This window comes from Mya arenaria, chromosome 15, assembly GCF_026914265.1.
Source record: "Mya arenaria isolate MELC-2E11 chromosome 15, ASM2691426v1".
Taxonomy (NCBI): Eukaryota; Metazoa; Mollusca; class Bivalvia; order Myida; family Myidae; genus Mya; species Mya arenaria.
This window is the reverse complement of record NC_069136.1, coordinates 12,897,374-12,918,903: the sequence shown is the minus strand read 5'-3', so window position 1 is coordinate 12,918,903 and position 21,530 is coordinate 12,897,374. Positions and strand designations below refer to the sequence as shown.

At 37.3% G+C, this 21,530-nt stretch overlaps 1 protein-coding gene across 7 annotated transcripts; it reads left to right on the top strand.

Annotated features, from left to right (window-relative positions):
* Positions 1-505: 505 nt before the first annotated feature.
* On the top strand, positions 506-20,385 carry LOC128220813 (uncharacterized). 7 transcript variants are annotated; one of them, XM_052929381.1, is made up of 8 exons: positions 506-516; positions 8,572-9,905; positions 11,833-11,946; positions 12,315-12,374; positions 15,077-15,376; positions 16,377-16,739; positions 18,285-18,362; positions 18,724-20,385. In XM_052929381.1, exons 2-8 carry the CDS (start codon positions 8,573-8,575, stop codon positions 19,380-19,382), a joined length of 2,907 nt encoding a protein of 968 aa, XP_052785341.1. In that variant the 5' UTR covers positions 506-516; position 8,572; the 3' UTR covers positions 19,383-20,385. The 7 variants fall into 7 exon arrangements, with proteins under 7 accessions (XP_052785341.1, XP_052785342.1, XP_052785339.1 ...); XM_052929382.1 differs by lacking the exons at positions 506-516; positions 12,315-12,374 and adding exons at positions 5,050-5,365; positions 13,937-13,990 and having other exon boundaries at positions 8,569-9,905; XM_052929379.1 differs by lacking the exon at positions 506-516 and adding an exon at positions 5,050-5,365 and having other exon boundaries at positions 8,569-9,905.
* Positions 20,386-21,530: the final 1,145 nt, after the last annotated feature.

Genomic DNA, 21,530 nt, shown 5'->3' with positions numbered 1-21,530 from the left:
TATCTTTAAGGGCAAATTACACAAATTCGAAAGTGCTTTCTCATTGTTTCATGCTTTATTACTTTTAATTAACACATAAACGTGAATCAAAGCATGGTTATACCATCTCAGACCAATGGCTACCTTCAATGAGCTGAATGGCTATTGATTTTAAAAAAAACAGGTTGAACATGCTGGATCTACTCGATCCATCTTTTAATGTTTACATTTTAACCGCATTGTTTGTCCTCGTACACCGGATATTGTCATTTTACCGAATACGGAGTGGTAACGTTCAACCAATTTTGTTTTTCTTAGGAGAAACGCAACTTTTTTCGAACAGTGTTTAATGCTTAGTACACAAGTGGAGCTTTCTACCCATATATGGTGTTGGGGGTCGTAAAGCACTAGAAATCAGTATTATCTTGCATGCAATTAGTCAATTGTCTATAGAATATAGGAAATTTATTTAGTGGTGTATGGCGAAAATGGTGGAGGTGTTCCGATTGGTTAAGGTGTGGTCAAGCACGGAATCAGGTGAGCAATAGTTTACCATCACTGTCCTCTTGTTTTATCGTTATGTAAAAAAGTAATTATTATATAAAACAATATTATATTTTGGATCCCGCTGAACTGAATCTGAATCTAATCACAGAAACATGCCATGAGGTCAGATATTGTATAATTAGTTTTATGGTGTAAATAGTACTGAAACAGTGATTGGTTGATGGGCTAAGGTGTGGCCCTGCACAGAATAAGGTGAGCAATAGTTCCCCATCACTGACTGGTTAAGGTGTGGCCCTGCACAGAATCACGTGAGCAATAGTTTCCCATCACTGATTGGTTAAGGTGTGGCCCTGCACGGAATCAGGTGAGCAATAGTTCCCCATCACTGATTGGTTAAGGTGTGGTCCTGCACAGAATAAGGTGAGCAATAGTTCCCCATCACTTATTGGTTAAGGTGTGGTCCTGCAGGGTATCAGGTGAGCAATAGTTTCCCATCACTGATTGGTTAAGGTGTGGTCCTGCACAGAATCACGTGAGCAATAGTTTCCCATCACTGATGGGTTAAGTTGTGGTCAAGCACGGAATCTGGAGTGCAATAGTTCCCCATCACTGATTGGTTAAGGTGTGGCCCTGCACAGAATAAGGTGTGCAATAGTTTCCCATCACTGATTGGTAAAGGTGTGGTCCTGCACGGAATAAGGCGTGCAATAGTTTCCTATCACTGATGGGTTAAGGTGTGGTCCTGCAGGGTATCAGGTGGGCAATAATTTCCCATCACTATCCTCTTGTTTTATCATTATGTAAAAAGTAATTATTTATTCAGCGGGATTCAACATATAATATTGTTTTATATAATATTATATAAAACAATATTATATTTTTTATCCCGCTGTACTCTTAACAGAAACTAATCAAATACTCATTGCGTGTGGTCAGATAGTATGTATTTAGTTTTATTGTGTAAATAGTTCTAGTTCTTGAAATTATATAGTGTCATATTTACGTTACTTTATATCTACGTATGTAAATAAAAAGCAGGTGAAAAATGAACACAAAACTTGCGGAAATAAAATCAAATAAACTTGTTGTTATTTGTGACGTTTTACATATTTCAGATTATTCGACTTAGATGTATTTTTGAAATTGGCTCCTGGGTCAGTATACAATATTGGTCTTAATTGGATCTAATCACGATGTAGCTAATTGGATTACTTGTTATTAATAACTGACCAATAGTGTAAATGAACTCAATGATGTATGACCGTAATATTAACATAAGTCGTATATTGAATACCACACCTGAGCCCATAAGTATAGATCACGATTCAACTTCAGTCGGCATCAGATGTTAGTTTGTATTTAGTTTTATTGTGTAAATAGTTCTGGAACAGTGAACTCATCTGAACCCAATTATATTTCATACATGGAGTACTATTATCTAGCTGTAACAAAGTACAAATTATCGAAAAACACGACCAATAGTGCAAATGTGTAAGCTTATTTATACTCGCAATCGGGCCTTGCCCATTCGGCGGGTGCTCCGGTATGATTGTTAGTCATTTTAGTTTTTTTTAACATAACGCACAGACAGAATGTTACCCTGGTTAGAGCTAACCAGGTTCTTTAACGTGCACTAGTGTATAGCACTCTCACACGGCCCCCATTTAACTTCCCGACGCCTGGAAGACGATTAGTACTTTTAGTGGTGCGGCGGGGAATCGAACAAAGCATGATTAAATTTTTTAAAACGAATTCCGAATTAAATTTATTGTGACAAAAACATGTTGCAAAAGTTGTATTGTGTCAAAATTCATTTTGAGGGAATATTCAAGTACAATTTTGCTCTTCAATTGAATTGTCTTAAGACTGTTGAGCAGCACTGTTTCTCAACTGAATACATGAGAAAAGAGCGAGTATTTTATACCATATCATGTCAGCTGTTTTGCGAAAAATAAATAAGTTAAGCTTGAGATTGGGAAATAAATGCCTAAAGTGTTTTCATGAAACTGGGATTGGGCTCCAGTTAATTGAAACTCAAGTTTACAGCCCTGAAATGGTTCAAATTATGTTGATATAAGTTTTAGGTCAGTTTTTAAGCACAATCTGTTTTAGAGGTTGATGTGTAACATAGGTTAATAAGAATAATTTAACGAATGTGGAGATTGCAATTTACAGAGTTTCATCAGAACACTTTAAAGCTGCACTCTCACAGATTGAACGTTTTGACAACATTTTATTTTATTTTTTTCCTGTCTTGGAACGACGCAATTTATGTGTAAGCCTATGGAAACCAGTGATACAACACTCTTGACAAAAGATCAAGACGCAGTTTTGCATATTTATGTTCAAGAATTGATGTTTTTGCATTTTTCTGAAAGCGTTATTGCGTTAGTAACGCTTTTAGCTATATACATCAATTTTCGAATTGAAACATAAAAATCTGCGATCCAATCTTTTGTCAGCAGTCTTATATCACTGGTTTTTAGATATTTATGCAAAATTGGCTCATTCCAAGACGAAAAAATTTTTTTTTTTTGGTTAAAACGGTTAATCTGTGAGAGTGCAGCTTTAACGCATTTGTTTACTGCAAGTTATGGATTTTAATTAGACCGCTTTATACAACGCCCTTGGAGATTGCAATATACGGATATTAATTAGACCTCTTTAACGCAATTAGTCATTACGAGTTTATAAGTACACTTTAACGCATGTGGAGATTGAAATATACAGAGATTCATAAGAAGACGTGCATGTGGTCATTGTATTTTACACAAAGGTTCGTAATCACAGGCAAAACAGATGTGTTCTAAATAAGTGTTACACGGATGAGCTCGTGGTTACGAGGCAACTGACGTTTAGTTTGACCATGAGAGAGAGAGAGAGAGAGAGAGAGAGAGAGAGAGAGAGAGAGAGAGAGTTATACAATAATAACAAGAATTCACAAGAATTCAAGTTTAATGGACAGAGAGAGAGAGAGGGTGGGATGGAGAGAGAGAGAGAGAGAGAGAGAGAGAGAGAGAGAGAGAGGGAGGGAGGGAGGGAGGGAGGGAGGGAGGGAGAGAGAAGAGAGAGAGAGAGAGAGAGGGGGGAGGGAGGGAGAGAGAGGGGCACATTTTATGTATATAAATTATACAATAATAACAAGAATTCAAGTTTAATGGACATTGTAGATGTTCCAAATTTTACATTTTATATTAGTTTCAATGTAAGGCACGTGCAAGCGAAGCGATATTAAAAGCTTCGTGTAACGGGTATCCGATGTACACGTACGTGAATGTTTGGTGCTTGGTGAGTCCATGTAATTCTGGTATCATTTGAAAGGATGTTGTTAGTTCATTATTCAAATATATGTAAATTAAATGACCGTAAACACAGATAACGTTATTGCAGTTTGTGTTTTGTCATCTATTTCAACACGAATCGAACGTGAAATGACATATTTTGTAATATTAAAAAAAATGTAACAATGTCTCGGTACTTTTTGCTAAATTATATTTCTCTACACACCCATTCCTTATAAATTATACCAAAAATGAGTTTGTGGGGTGGGATAAAGTTATGCCAGAAGTAACAAAAACCAAGCTATATTGAAATGTCGCTTGGTACCTTTTGACATCAACCCCACGGTATTGGGTCAATCTTCTATATTGTAATGTCGCTTAGTACCTTTTTACATTAACCCCACGGTATTGGGCCAATCTTCAATATTTTAATGTCGCTTAGTACCTTTTGACATAACCCCACGGTATTGGGTCAGTGGCCGATCCAGAAATTCATATCTGAGTAGGCCCGAGGGGGGAGGGCACAACCATCTTACCCACTACTAAACCTGTTTTAACTGAGGTCTTGAAATGACACGATTGTTTTATACATCTTAAATAGTGAACGTACATATGAAAGAAACACTATGACTCACTATTGATATAATTATATAAATCAGCGTTTTAATTGATAAGGTAACAAATTAAGGTTAATATAAGGTGTGTTATGGTTCAATGTCGGTCACCTGGGGGCCCGGGCCCTTGTCCCCCCCCCCGCGCCCCCGCTAGAATCGCCACCGAAAATAATTTAAATCGTGAGGACTTTTTTCCTTTCAAAAAATTTGTTCCCTGCTTGCAGTGTAAGCGCAGCGATGCAACCTGGATGCCAAAGAAACAGCTTGCTAACGTTCGCTTAAAGTATACGTGAGCGACTTTTATCCTTTACTGAACTCAGGGGATATTGAGATCGATGTCTTAAAAATTCACATTAAAACCCATATCTCGAAATAAGATAAGATTCATAAGTGAACACAAATTTAAAGTATAAATGCAGAAATTAATGTTTGGGGAGGCGAATGTTAAAATTACGAGAGGGGAATGTAATAACTATTGACTTTTAAGTGATCTGAAATGTAATCGATATTGAAATTGTGACAACCTCACCAGGTTTAATTGGTTAATTTAAAGTGTCCAAGGTCTTTTTTAAGGTAAACTATCCATTTTAACATTTACTGGCTAATGAATCAATCGCGATTTTATTGATAAAACTATTTAACACTGTGATCACGGCAAGGCGCAGGGTGTATGGTGCTTTATTTACATAGGGTCATTAATTTTTCAAACATAAAACTTATCCGGATTACAATTTCTGTCTCAGGCTTGGACCTGCTCCTGTTTGTAAAATAAATATACTAATTTTGTTTAGTTAAAGCGTTAGCCTTATATAGAATATAGATTTCAAAAACGCGTTTTGTTTACATAATTGATAGCGTATAAAGTGTACAAATACATTCTTTGGAGACAAAGTTTGTTATAGTTGCAAAAATGCTTAACTCGCGATAGAGCCAAAAGATTTTGGCGTGGAGCCTTAGATGGATAAACTCACCATTAAAATAATGGTAAGCAAAGAATTTCTTTCAGAAGATTTGGATTTAAGTCAAAATCGCAGCGTTACCCAAGATGAGATACGCTAAACGATTTTCGGATAATCAATTTTGATCAATTAGCTTTTACGACTCAAACGAGCTGTCCGCTTTTGTGAAGGATATTTGTTAAAATTGTTCAAAGACGTGATTAGACTTTACTGCTCCGAGGTAAGATTGTGTTGTGTATTTCAATTGCTTCAAGTGAAAGTATGCTGCTCTTGAATTTAAATTTGAACGACATGTTTTCAAGTACGTATTATTCAAATTCTGTCTATTCAATCCGATTTGTGATCTGGTTAGATTAAAAGAATTTTAGTCGTAACTTCAAACATCTTAAATCTGTAGAAGCATCATCAAAGCTATTTTTTGTTTCTTTCTGTGGTGTTTTCATCTTTAAGAACGGCTTAAATTCAATTCATACTAAAATTTTGCCAAACAATGAAAATAAGACTGACGAGTAAAATCTTTACTTAACAAGCTCTTAAAAGTAACTTTCCAGTTTTCAGTAACCTAATCCGTGCTAGTCTTTCACAGTGAAACCACGATATGTTCACATGAGAATATAGTTTCATAGTTTATTAAAGTCTCATCAATACAACAATATATACATTTCATGATTATATAAGAATAAAAAGTTTTAGCACTCAACGTAAGAGTTATAAAGGACTATATTAACAACACAATACTGTTACATCAATTGTTTACAGAGGTGTCATGAAACACTTGTATTCCGAAAAATGGAGTTGGAGCATTTAGCCACTTAATTGTGTTGGAATACTTCAGCAAATGCATAATGCTTCAAAACATTTCTATTTGAATACTTTCATACATGTGCAAATATAGGCATCGTGCCTTTTTGTCTGGTGGCCGTTTCAGCTTTATTGATCGACTCCCAGTTGACATTCGTATGTTCATCAAAAAAGACGCGATTTCTGATATTCAATCAGTTTATTATCGAGGTACTTCATCGTACAAACACATTCCTTAGTTCAATAAACTCCATTGATGATAGCGGACGAGATGACACCCGTAAACTTATCGTAGAGATTTAACAATACATTAAACTGACTCAATGACGTGCCCAATGGTTTAAATACATTCAAATTGATAAAAAGAATGTATTCTTTATGTAAATAGGAGTTATTTTAATGTGATTATAGTGGCTAGTTTTAAGCAGATTGTAACATTTTTGTCTTAATCCTATTATCCGCCTTTCCGCGAGTGTCAGCAGTTTAATCAAAGGTCGGGTAAAAGTTTAACATATAAAAAGAGTTCCCCGTATCAGCACATACATGTGGTGCAAAATATTGTATTTTAAAGCTTCATTCTCACAGATAAACCTTTTCGACAATTTTTTTAATTTGAGTCTTGAAATGAGCTATTTTTTGCTTTAATCTCTGTATAAAAGCATTGTGACAAAATATCAGATCGCAGTTTTCATATTGACGTTCAAAAACCATGTTATATGACTTAAACCGTTAATTACGCTTTGAGAAAAAATGATGTTTGGCATAAAATACGGTAAATATGGAAACCTGCGATCTGTTTTTTTGGGCAGCAGTTTTATATCGCTGGTTTCCAGACATATTACAGTCATACGTTACTAAATAGTAAATACATATGGATGTTTTTCCTTTTACTTTCGATCAAAACCTACATGTCCAACCCATTAAATCATCTATTGACCTCCGATAAGTAAATCAACTTATGCACCAGTCAATTGTAACCAAGCCCCCCCCCCAGGTCCGGGGGTATACCGGGGATAGCCGGGGAAAAGGGCCGTGTTTTTACTTTCCAGGTGCCCCTGCAGGGCGGAGATTGGGCCTTATATAGAGTCTCTGGGGTGCGGGGGAATTTGGCCGGGGTTTAACCATCAGTTAGTCCCCGCAGGGCGGGGATTTTACCCGGGGTTTGCTGGACCGAAAGTCAAAGTCCCGGCTATTCCCAGGACCTGGGGGGCCGTGGTTACAATTGACTGGTGCATTAGCATACATGACATCATAACTTTGTTTCCGTCTGCTGAATCAAAGTAATTTACAACAAATTGTGTTAAATCTTAATGACTAGAAGGGCGCTTCTGCTTTCTTTAGCCAATAAGATTTTAAACAATATCAAGTTTACGATTTAGCTTGTCAGTTGCATTTATCGACGAAGTCTGTCGACTTTAATTTCATTGAATTGTTGTTGTTTTTTTATTGCATATATGTATTACAGCGTACAATGAAACAATCAATAAAACAGGAAACAGATTTTTATCGCATTTGAAACACAATTGAATAATCTATTATCAAACATGCAAAAGGATTTGGTCAAGAGTAATGCCAACATCAGTTACGGCCCTCTCTAAGAAAGCACCCTATTTCATTCATCGATTTTAATCTAACTGTAATATCAATTATACAAGAAATCCACCCATATTATTGTCACACAAACCTTTTTTGTACTTGTTTTATACCCTTTCATCGAAATGCAATATGATTAATTATTCAATCTCTTTTCCCGCAGGATATTGTAGTAACACTCTTATTTAAAATCAATACATAAACATGTATAAAAACATAAATTTTGAGTGATAAACCTTAAACTTCTTACTAAATAATGCATTTATGGAAAATATTAATCACTGATAACAAGATTGTAACCTTGTATTTGATGTAACGCAAAAATATTAAATGATTGGTGAATGCTAAATGATTTACTGCGGTCTACTATCATCTCATTAGGTAGAAATACCATGTTTTCTGCACATTTCTTTCAAATTAAAATGGGTATCCTTCATAAGAACCATTGTTTATGACATTGTTTTCATCCTTTTTGGAATACTTAAACAACTGTATTAATTGTGGTAAATGTTGTTTGGGAGTAAGAGTGCATCTTTAAATTGAATGGTTCTACTGGCACTCTTATAACACATGTGAGGTCGTTTAAGGTTTAAAATCAATAACAATTTACTTATATGCCTTTGCGGATGCATCAGGCTTTTAAAAAGACACGTAAACTTATTAAATATTTAGGGCACTTTCACTTTACCTTTTCTTTAAATTGCCGCATTTATTTACGTGTACAATGAACATTATGTTTTATATCAGTATGTCTGCTTACGTTCCATGTACTGTGCTGAAAACAAATATCAAACTGTATTCCCCACACTACTGTTTTTTTGTGTGTGTTTGCAGCAGTATGGCGACCACGGAAGACGTGGATGAGGACGCGGTGCTTTGTGGCGTCTGTAACAGCGAATTCGACGATCGGCAGCGGACCCCGCAGTTGCTGCCCTGCCTCCATACGCTCTGCCGCGACTGCGCACTGAATGCTGCCAAGGGCTCTCTTCTCACCTGTGGTCTGTGTCAGGAGGTCCATACGATAGGCGCAGACCTTGCTCTGCTGACCGACAGCACGATGAAAAACATGGTGGACGTCGTCCGCATCCAGCGGAAGTCGGGTAGTATCCTCTGCTCCGACTGTCCAGATAACAACAAAGGGGAAAAGTTCTGTAGGGACTGTTACGTGTTTCTGTGTAGCGAATGCACCAGCGCACACAAGCGGACGCAGCTTACACGAAAGCACGCGGTTCTGTCTATTGAGGAGCTGAAGACTTCCGGTATCGACAGTTTCTCTCGGAAGGAGATGTGCCAGATGGAAGGTCACGGGGATCAGCCATTTTCGTACTTCTGTGATAATCCTGAGTGTCAAAAGCCTGTTTGCACACAGTGTGTGCTTGGGGACCATAGCCAAGCCGGGGGCCACGTTATTAGAAATCTTGGCGAAGTTTATGAAGAGAACAAGATCCACGTTGAAAGGCTGGTTGGTGAGGTGTTGAGCAAACTATCGGTGATAAGTTCTGATGCCAAGCAACAAGAAAACGAATCAAAAGTTATTGACGAAAAAGAAGCCAAAGTTACGGCTGAGGTAGATAGTGTGTTTGACGAATTAGAGGCTATTTTGAAGAAAAGAAGGGCGCAGTTAAAGGAACGAGTTAGTGTTATTTGTCAGGAGCGAAAGAGTTCGTTAGACTCTGAGTTGTCAAAGTTGAAAAAGAACAAAACGGAGATGGAAAATGCGTGTAACTATTCTTCCCGGATGTTAGTCTTTACGAACAAACCAGAGTTTCTTAATCTGTTTCCTACCGTGACGTCACGCCTATCGTCATTATTGAACGCCGTTCATGACGTCACTTCACAAGATAAATTCGAGCTTACGTTCGAAACCGGCCCAGATCGAGCCAAACTTGAAGAGATCTGTACAGACGTGGGAGAAATCCGCACAAACGTATATGGAGGACCGGATGGTACTCCGTCTCACCCTGTGCGCATCAACGGAACAGTCGACGTCGAAGAGACGTTCGTTTTGCCGTACAAAGGGCCACCCATTCATCCACCAGGAACTTTTACTCTTGGTCGTCATGGTACACCGGATAGGGCGGTTAAGGAGGTCCGTTTACCAAAAGTAGAACCGCTCAATTTTGATAGCATAACAAAGGACCAGAACTCTTACAAAATGCCAACAAAAACGGGTATGTTATGTTTTGCTTGAAAGAACACTTTTAACAAAATAAATAAATGTGGATATATTTGCTTTACTTAACATTTTTTTTTGTTTCAACCTGCTAAATAATGTATCTTTGAGATTATATTCAATTATCACGAACTAATTTGTATGCAACCGAGCGTTACCATTTTCAGACATCTTAAAGGGCAGAAAAGCACACTTTCAATACCCTAAAAGTGATCCTATAGACTATAGTGTAAAAAGAAAATGTAGATATTCCTGACGACCCCATATCATGTTGTTATCATTTAAAAAGTTTGGTTTGCCGAAAAAATAACAATTGTTACCGAAAGTTATATATCAATCAAAGTTTGACCTTGAGTTTACAAAATAAAGTCGAACCCCGTTAGTTCGAACTCGCTTAGCTCGAAATCCTAGTTGGCTCGAACTGGGAGTTAAGGACCGATTTCTTTATGTTAAAAGTAAGCATTCCCGATTGACTCGAAGTTTCCAAGGCTCGAGGTATTCTCGCCGGTCCCTGGGAGTAAGAGCCAACGGGGTTCGACGGTAGGTCAGTTTTCATCCGATTTCAGTCGAATAAAGGGAAAATGTACACTCTATTACACCTTTCTGTATTATGTACTATTTATTATTTTGTTTATTCAATTTTACCTATTAATAATCAGCCATCAAATGCATTTGAAATGGTACCAAAGTTATATGAGTAATCAGACGTTACAGTTTAACAATAAAGACGCACAATATAGGTTATACAAAATTATCATTTTTGAAATTAATGCATACTCATGTTTAAATCATTTGACTTTAATGATTAAAAGGAAAGAAAAAAAATACATATGATTTAGATACAGATAAAAAAAATGAGCGATGTTTTGTCACTTTTTTAAAGCTGCACTCTCACAGATTGAACTTTTTGACATCTTTTTTTATTTTTTGTCTTGGAACGAGTCAATTTTTGCGAAAATCCACGGAAACCAGTTATATACGACTGCTGACAAAAACAGATAGCAGATTTTTATATTTAAGCTCAACAATTGATGTTTTATGCATTTTTCTTGAACCGTTAGTAACGGTTTAAGCCAAAAAACATTAATTTTCGAGCGGAAAAATGAAAATCTGCGATCCAATCTTTTGTCAGCAATCTTATATCATTGTGTTTGATATTGTAAACATTGCAGATATTTACGCAAAAATTTGTTCTTTCCAAGATATAACAAAATAAAAAAAATGTAAAAATGGTAAATCTGTGAGAGTGTAGGTTTAACTGGGGAATTTGTGGCTACTTAGCTATTAATTAAAAAAGAACACACTTATAAGCTTATACTTTTTTTTTATCTGTGCATAAATCATAGGCCTTTTTGTTTTTACCATTCAAGTCGAATAAGTTGACGATGATTATGCATTGATTTATATATATATTTTTTGCATAAACCTACATGTGTATTTAATGTTAATGGATCGATCAGAGGTATAGCGTATTTGTGGGTCAGATTCTTTAAATAGGCTTAATAGTGCAGATCCAGGGGAGGATCTAGGATTTGCTGTTAGAAGGGGCGTAACTTAGGGACGCAGCCTTTTGACTTGCGCCCCTCGCTCAGAACCGAAAGTGGTTCGGTTTAAAATGTTGGCATGATGGTTTGGGGGTACTCCCCCAGGGAAATGTTTACAATATCAAACCGAAATGGTGAATTTTGGGCGTATTTTATTACTTGTTCCTTCTATATTGAAATAAAAAGTAAACCCGGACGCCGGGTGCACCCCCCTTCCCTTGAACCGCTAGTGAGATCAACAGTGCATCAGTGAACAAAGTAAGCTTCAATGCAATGCAAATTTATTGAAGTACGATTCGATGGCATTGTTGTCTTGGTGTGATATCAATTAACCATTTGTGTATTTGACAAATCAATTTCTGTTATATGACAATGTTACAGGCCTGAAGAGCACACCTTCACCGGAAGCGGAAACCGTTCTAGGGCGACCCCTGGCTCTCCGGTCCCCCGTTATAGCGCCGGCGCACAAATCCACATCCCTCGGGGACTTTTTAAGTAAGTACATGCACACGAAACTAGTTAAACACTTAATGTATCGAAATCCACTGACAAAATACTAGCTAGGAACCTCCGTTTGTGTGATTAGATATTTCATTTAGTTTTCTTTAATATAACATTCACTGATGCCATTCACTTTGCTGATTACTTCGAGTTCGCGAGTGTTTTCTCAATTCCAGCATAATTCAGTCATTGATTTCGCGAAATCCGTTGTCGAACTTCATTCGAAATTACATTTTTTAACGACGCGTATATTTTACAAATATTAAACAAATGTTATAATCATTTCTCTGATTATTTCTTACACAGTGTAACTGAAGTCAATCTTATTCTGTATCAACTTTATTTTGCTTTTATATTCTAAGATGTGCTGCATCATCAAACGCGGGAAATAATTGAAGAAAAAAAATCTCAATGGATGTTAGGTGAACCATGTTGTAGTTTAAATCCTATAATGCATTATGATTATATTATCCCTCAGACGCTTTCAGTGTTGTAGTTGTATACTCGTATTATCTGTCGAGTTGGAAAAACGATCTGCTTTCATGCCAGTCGTAACAACTCGGCCATCACCGGCAAGCTTCTGTAGTTTTATTTGTTGGATAATGGCCGAGGTGTTTCGATTGTTGCGTTCGCCAAGATGGCGTCATTGTTCTTCATTCAGTGACGTCATCAGGCAACATGGCAGAAGGGTGTTTGCAAAACTCATTAGACTATATCGTAGAGGGCAGAAGCTAACTATTCTTAGGCTTAGAAACCTAAAAAAGTTTGCGTCTTCCCCCCTTGGACTATCTGCTTCTACAGAGTTACAGGTGAACTTTTTGTTTAGTATTTCCATACTGCTTTTTTCCTTTTCCGACTAGAAATCCTTTTTCTTAGATGATCTAGAAAAAAGGCCAGACTTACATGTAACTTGTTATATATGTACATGATACAGCACTAATAACTGATATAACCAGATTCTGTATCCTCGTCTTTTTCACAATTTGAATTTTATATTTGTGCTGAACAAACAAAATATGTGTAACAGACAACTACTGTAGACTAGTAAACAGTATGTGAGCAAAATGGCTTTGTTAAATGTATTGCAAGTGTTTCTGGTTATTTGATGGCATTATATATTTAATGTGCATGCTATTGAACTTTAAACTTTTACGTATAGACGTACCGCGGTATCCCTTAGCAAAGCTTTTATATAAAACCACGCTGCCTCCGTATCTAATGTAGATCTATACACGTTTGCCATGAATATACATGTATATTTTGTACCATGAATTCACATCTGCATAATAGTAAAGTAGTTCGGACTATACAAGAGAGACATTTCAGGCGAACTGAAGTCGAAAAGCCGAATGTTCCTCAAGGATGAAGCCAGTGACAGTGATTCCGGTCAGTTTAGATCACGTGATACCACTGGGTCACATGATAACGGTGTATGTCCCATCGTGGCACGTGATCACACCCGAGTCACATGATAACGGTGTATGTCCCATCGTGGCACGTGATCACACCCGAGTCACATGATAACGGTGTATGCTCCATATAACATCTTGGTCACATGATAACTGTGCATGTCTTACAAAGTCACCTGATAACATCCTGGTCACCAGATAAATGTGTATACATGTCCTTCAAAGTCACATGACGTCGCATCACGTGTGATACTTGTTTGTTTATCCTATTTCCAGTGCTACCCTTACCACGTTTGTATTTATTGTTTCTTATCACCGTATTTTTGATCGCGTGCTACGTATTTTTACCCAAGTGGCAATTGTTCATAATTTTTACGGTCATCTCCGATCACATTTTTTCCAACATTAGCATTCATCCCGATGATACAAAACTACATATATTCCAGTTTGACAATTTTATGCACATATATTATTATACACTATGATACATGCACGACGTGAACTATCACCCATTTTCTTCTGAGCTTTCCCTAGCGCTAGCTCCTCCCTAACTGGTCTCTCACCGCACTTTGTAGATGGCCGTTCCTTCCAGCTGGTAATACGGTGCCAGTCTACTCCTACGAAGAAAGGTTTTGCTATACATGTGCTTAATTTGCAATCATGTAATGTCACGTTTCTGCCATGCTTTTCGCATACTGATTGTTTTAAAATCGTTGTTTTGTAACTAGAATCAAATCGAAATGAAAATAGTGCAAGACTATTAATTAATTCAGTAATTGATTAACCAATTATTAATTGGCTGCTAGTTTTGCTTTATTATTATTTTTTTTCAATTTACATAAACAAAAACAGATGAGGGCACGAATTATTTCCCTATTTGTTCCTATATTTTGCAATATATATGCTAAAAATGAAATGAAATTGGCAATGATTGGCATATCTTTAATTTTTAAAGTGATTTTTTTATAATTATAGTCGGTGAAAAGTATGGTCGAGAAATGGATGGGGCCATAACCATTGAAGATGGGTGCTCATGCATTACTATTTTGTCCCGGATACGTCCGTCGGGACTTATTATGAATGTTGACCTAAATATTACAAAGAAGAACAAACTATGATAAAAAGTTTTGAATGAATACAAATGTTTGGGCCGGGGCATTAACCGTCTGTCGGACAAACACTCGGATGAGAATTGTTGAAGTGCACACATGTAGATTCTAGTTCTTAAAGTAAATTTAACTAATATAACTCGAAATCACGCTTTTTAACACTAACTTTCCCCATTGGTGTGCTTTCAATTTAACATTAAAACCAAAGGAGCGACTTTAAGCACAGTCGAACCCCGTCAGCTCGAACTCGTTTTGCTCGAAAGCTTCGTTGGCTCGAAATGGATGTATTTAACCGATTTCTTTACACTAAATATAAGCATCCCCGCTTGGCTAAAATATTTCGAGGCTTGAAGTGTTGTCGCCGGTCCCTGGGAGTTCGAGCCAACGGGGTTCGACTGTAGTATGTAATTTATATATTAACTATGCATGTATTATATTTCGAGCAATATTCATTTTAAAGATTGTCTTGTTGATAAGTTAAACTGGAATTAGCTCTGGCTAAATAGCCATTAAAATATCCATGTGACAGTTAATTATGGGTTAAAGCCGTTTAAAGTTATAGAATAAAACATAATGTAACGTTTTTCATATGTTTTTTCTTTTTAGAAGCACAAGACAATATCGATCGCGAGCAAGAACGCCATCTCCCGAAGGCTCCAAATTCTCCCCAAATTACGTCTTCTGTCAGAAGCGGACCAACAACCTCACCGTCACTTCCTAGCCGCGGCCCTCTGTCCCTAAATCAGACGTTGCCCTCCTCCTTCGGGAGCGGAAGTTCGTACGTTTCCAAGGGATACGATAACTCACCACCATCTCGTGATGTGACGTCACCATTGACGTCATCAAGCAAATATGGAGGATCCTATCTGCATAACGGTCCCGAGAAGGTCCCGATGATGAGTAACTGTAAGTACACTTTTAAACTTTCCAATTAAGCATTAAACACTGTAACGTGTTAACAACGCCTATCACGAACGGCTGTTATGACACGTGTAACCAGTTTGGATCGTCCGCGCATGTGCACCTCCCTCAGGACCAAAATTTTTATAGCTTAAAATGTTGTCGGGGGGGGGGGTACTTTCCCAAGAACATTTCAACAATTTCTAATCAGAATAGAGCATTGTGAGCGTAATTTATTACCCTTTTCTCCGATATTGACATAAAAAGTAAACTCTGTCGATTGGGAAAGGAGGGGGGTGGGGGTGGGGGGGGGGGCGCCATGGTAGCCCCGTCTGGATCCGCTAACGGGGAAACACATATTTCGAAAATACAACTATTTCACTGGTCATTTAAGACCAGTTTTGATTAATTGAGTTTCGTGAGATAATAATGAAAACTTCCAATGTGATTTCTTACTTTGCACAAGCCTTATATTTGACAATGATTTTGTCGTACTTTCTTTGAAACATTTGAAAGGTCTGTCTTCAAAGTCTGTTCTTTTTCAGCTGCATTCAGTTTTGAAAGTAAGGTAGTCAGTTTCAGCATAGAACAATTTGCTGTGTTATTTTTGCGTTTTAATTAGATATTAGTGTTTCGTTGTTGCTTTTTATTAGGCTCGAAATCATTGTTTTTTTTTACATTTTCTGTTAAAATGGTTTAGTTAGATAATTTATTAGAAAAGAAGTACTATACATTTTTTATCCAGAAAGCACAGGTATTTGTTATGTTACAAATAGGAACAGTCAAATCCGGTTTGCTCGAACTCGCTTAGCTCGAAACCTTCGTTGGCTCAACCTAGATGTATTTGACCGATTTCTTTATACTGAATGTAAGCATTCCCGTTTGGCTCGAATTTCACGAGGCCAGAGGTATTTTCGCCGGTCCCTGGGAGTTGGAGCCAAAAGGGTTCGACTGTATTGCTGTTAGAATGGCCACATACATGTAGAGGTTATTGACGCTATTAAAGGTAGTACGAGCCCTTTACGTAGAATAGCAAACAGACCACGTGACCCGACCATCCCACGACTGGATCTGTCCACGGTAGCCCCCATTACCTCGACCCTTGCCCGAGGGGATATAAAGGGCGTCACCCGACCAGGGAACATCTCACCTGATCGCCGTCCCGATGTGCCGGCATCGGAGCTTCAAGAAGCGTCGGAACGTCAAAACAGGAGCGTCACTAGCACGAATGGGACTTCTCTCAGTAGGCCGAAACTTGGAGTCACGTGGAAAGACGGTGGGCGGACGGGGGAGGCGGGTCGACTGACGAACTTCTCGGAGAACAAACCAACAACCCTCGGAATAGCATCCAAACTGACAGAGAGCTCATGTATGTGTTTCCTGTATGCGGTGAGGGGCCCCGTGTTTTTTTTTGATTGTCCGCATGAACATGCGTATTCTAACCGGAAGCGCTTCGTGGATGTATGCATGTGCTCTCTAACCAGTTTAAACGTCTTCAAAATAAGCATGCTTCTAAGATGCCATGTGCATGCGCATTGTAACCAGAACGGCATTCTTGAAGTATACATGTGCTTATTTCTAACCTGAACTTGCCCTTATCATGTGTTTTGTGCACACGAGAATTTGTATGAAAAACGCATTTGCATTGTGACCAAGGACGCTGAACAACAAAATTGCTTTCTTGTCTAGAGCTATGCATACGCACTTTTACAGGATTTCGAATAAGTTTGTTAATAATGCATGACTATCAAGCCGGATCAATTTCTCTAAACTCACGCATATACGTGAAAGATAACATTGTTTAAATGTCGATGTATAAACTTAACATTGAAAACAAGTTAATGATCTTTGCTGAATGGCTAGTTAGCTATGAGTGTGAACTGCTAATTCTACATTTTAGGCATAAAAAGGAAAGGCTTGTTTGATCCAATCTAAAATTGGCGCTTAACATCTAAATTTACCCAATAGATTCAGTGTGTTTTAATCATAAAAAGTATTGGTTAGTGACCTAAAATTAAAATCAAAATTATCCTTTTTTAGTAGATTAAGATCAAACTTAAAAAACAGTGTTACTTCCTTACAGTTCAGTAATTGCAACAATGCATATCACGTGATCTTGGATACTAAAAATTCCATATCGGTAAAAAGTTATCTTAATTTTAAATACGATTTTTTTTTTTAAATTCTAACCTTAATGTACCTTGTGAAATTGAAATTTTATAAAACTATTGAAAGAAGAAAGAAGAAAAACATTTTATTAGCTAAAATCCAGCTTCTGCTGGTCAGGGGGTATCACTGCGTAGTAGATTGGATTAAGATGTCATCCATGCAGCGTTCCCAGATTTTTCTGCAGTTTTATGGTCACACACCAGTAAATCTTATGTAGAAGGTGATCTAACAATAAACGTTAATTAAGTTCATCCGACCTTGCTATTATGCGATTGTTTTTAGACGTGAAATCAAAAACAAATGTTGTATGCATGTTCATTTGCACTGTTTCTGTTATACAGAAAAACAATAAAACCTGTCTTTTCGACCACCTTTTACAAGCGACCACCTGCCTTGTACGACCGGTCTAATTTTCTCCCGAGCGTAATATAATTACTGCTATTTTGAGTTTATACATGTGTTTTGACATTATTTAAACGAAAAGACTCGTGTCGTCAACTTCATTTTTCTTGTTACTCAGTATAACCTAAAAAAATATTGTTGTTTTTATAAACATGGACATGTGGCCAAATGTGATTATGCGTATCGGGAGATAACCATTGAAAATTGTTTAAAAGCATCAAGTACCATATTACATCGCTACGTTATCTTTATCTTGGTCATTTTATGGTCAAAGTTTACATGTTATTTCCTTACAAATGCCGGCATATTTTCTATTCATTATTTGATCTGTTTCAATTTTAAGACCCGGATGTGAAAGCGCCGTCGCCCCGAAAACAACAATCTCCTGGGGATAGACCAGTCGTGTTTGGTGACATTTCCTGTAAGTTATTTGTAGTTCGCATATGACAATTTATCAATAATCTATGTATTGAAAAGAGTTTATAAGTAATTTCTTCGTGAATAAGTAACCTAAGAGTGCGGGGCGTTGTATAAACTCTTAAAAAATGTCTCAAGTTTACAATAATATTTAGCAAGCCTGAGACATGTGTCCTTCATACATATGGAGGTGTTTTAGATATTGAACAAGTTCACCTAAAAATCAATTTGTCGAAATACTTTTAAGTAAAAATGCAAACAGAAAACCGAACATTTAAAATGTTTCACTATGTGGCCTTTCTCAACTAACATGGCATGTATTGTAGGAGGCCCTTAAAGCACCCTCATGAATCTTGTTTTTGTAGGCCCAGACTTCCAGATGGACCCTAACTCCGCCCACCACGAGCGGGAGGTGACGTCAGACGGACGAACGCTCCGTAACAAGAAGACGGACATCTTCGGAGGCGGACCGGATCTTGACAACAGCCTGGTCCAATATAAAGGTGCCATAGGAACCCTTGGCGTCAAGGAGCAGGGCAAAGTCTACTGGGAACTGGATGTCGTATATAATATTCAGCAACCGCTCGAGGAAACATGGCTGGTTTTTGAAATCGGCCTCTGTCGATTGGATGACATCGACATGCATCATACCGTTGAACGTCATGAGCACGCGCGATCTTTTTACGTAGCGCGGTACCCGGAAACCGGTAAATTGACCCAGGAGTTCTGGCATAACCGGGAATTACTGGAGTTTAGTCCTCTGTCTGACAACAGCCCGGGAATCGAGGTACGGATTACGTACGGGCTTTTTGTGGATACCCGGAAACGGAAGTGGGTTATCGTGGACTGTAATAACAATAAGGTGCTTCACAGTTTTGATATGCTGGACTTTTCAGAAGCACTGTACCCGGTGTTTGGTTGTTATAACCCAGACCTTTGCACAGTCGAGATGACCTTGAAAACCGGAAATGAGATCACAATTGTGCCACAGTGTCTTAAAAGTCCTGGATTTCGATCGCCTTGATATACGTCTTTTATTACATTTTTAAGTACACTTTAAGTAAACATCGTATATTAATGTTTCCAACTTTTCATTCCTTTTAGTATCTATGGAAATATCCGTGATTCTTAAAAGGCTTAATACGAACTGCAGAACATGACGCAGCTTAGTCATTAGTGTATACATGCACTTATTTGCGGACAATAGATGACTATTTTTACCTGTTGATGTTTTTGAACGTTTGATCACTGACTAAATTAAGAACGAATTGACTGACAAAGTATATTTCAACGGTTTTATAAGTAAACGAAATTAACAAAAAGTTTGAAGGAATGGTGAGATTCGAATGGCTGGTTTTGTCCAGAGCTTCATGTAGCAGAAAAATTGTAAATAGTTGAAATGTTTCCAAGGCTAATGTCTTTTTTGAGGTAATTGAACCGGAAGCGTGCTGTGACAAAATAGCTTGAATAAAACTTGATTCGTTTTACAGAAAAAACAAGGACTCAAAGCCTCGTTTGGGCTTCGCGTACACTTCCGGTTAATCAATTGAAATACAGAAAAGAACAGAACAAAACATTTAGTTTTAACTTGAACATACTTACTACCTTACAGTTAGAGCGAACAACAAAGACGTCTAAGTATGTGTTTCATGTTGATCATCATATGAGGATCATGTTGATCTATGTGTGTTAAATGTTAATCTATGTTTGTTTTTATGTTGATCTATATATAGATGTTTGTGTTTTGAGTTGATCTAAGTACGTTCTTTCTGTGGTAATGCACTTGTTATTTTTTCACGCAAATGTATTTGAATCATGATTTTTGTAGAGTGTATTTTGCATTCAAATTGCAGACACTTTATACAGACATTTGATTAATTACATTTTCGTTATCGCTAGTTGACTTTTTGCCCTTTACATTTATTTGCAGAGATATTTATAATAGTTAATGTATTCCGTCCATTTAAGAAATGTTTCAGTATTGACATTTTTTAAAGCTTAAACTTGAATATATACAAGTTAAATTATTTTATTGTTTTTTTTTATACCTTCCTTACGTTTATTATACGTATATATATATATATATATATATATATATATACATGATTATTATTATGCATTACACGTCCTTTTAGCGTTTTCTCAGCTTGGAACATTTGGTATTGCTTGCAAATTTAAATAAGATCTTAAAGGGACGCTCTCATTGATGCCGTGTTCAATGATGACACTAGTTTCAAAAAGTTTAAAAATCGAGTTATTCTAATAATTTGTTGATTATGTTCTGTCTTTTTCGAGTTTCTGACAACTAGACTGTTGCGACAAGAAGTTTAACAAAATGACACATGATTTGTTGTTATCAATGTCTGACCATATTAATTAAGGGAGGCCCACACCATATTTAATAAGAGAGGCCCTGACCATATTAAATGATGAGGCCCACACCATATTTATTGAAAAAGGACCTGCCATATTAAATGAGAGAGGTCCTGGCAATATTAAATAAAAGAGGACCTGGCCATATCAAACGAGAGAGGCCATGAGAACATATTAAATGAGAGAGGCCCTAAGACCATATTAAATTAGAGACGCACTGACCATATTAAATGAGAGAGGCCCTGACCATATTAAACAGAGAGGCACTGACCACATTAATTGAGAGACGCCCTTATAATATTAAATGAGAGACTCCCTGAACATATTGAATGAGAGAGGCCCTGACCATATCAAATAAGAGAGGCCCTGACCATATTAAACAGAGAGGCACTGATCATATTAAATGAGAGAGACCCTGACCCTATTAAATGAGAGAGGACCTGGCCATATTTAATGAGAGACTCCCTGTCATATTAAATGAGAGACTTCCTGACCATATTAAATGAGAGAGGCCCTGACCATATTTATTGAGAGAGACACTGACCATATTAAATGAGAGAGGCCCTGACCATATTGAATGAGAGACTCCCTGACCATATTCAATGAGAGAGGACCTGGCCATATTAAATGAGATACGCCTTGACAATATTAAAAGAGAGACTCCCTGACCATTTTAAATGAGAGAGGCCCACACCCTATTAAATGAGAGAGGACCTGGTCATATTTAATGAAAGACTCCCTGGAGATATTAAATGAGAGAGGCACTGACCATATTTAATGAGAGAATCCCTGACCATAT

Coding starts and splice junctions, on each gene's coding strand:
- LOC128220813 (XM_052929381.1), top strand. CDS start 8,573: ATGGCGACCACGGAAGACGTGGATGAGGACGCGGTGCTTTGTGGCGTC. Junction 11,947..12,314: donor ATCCCTCGGGGACTTTTTAA/GTAAGTACATGC, acceptor TTATATTCTAAG/ATGTGCTGCATCATCAAACG. Junction 12,375..15,076: donor AAAATCTCAATGGATGTTAG/GTGAACCATGTT, acceptor TTTTCTTTTTAG/AAGCACAAGACAATATCGAT.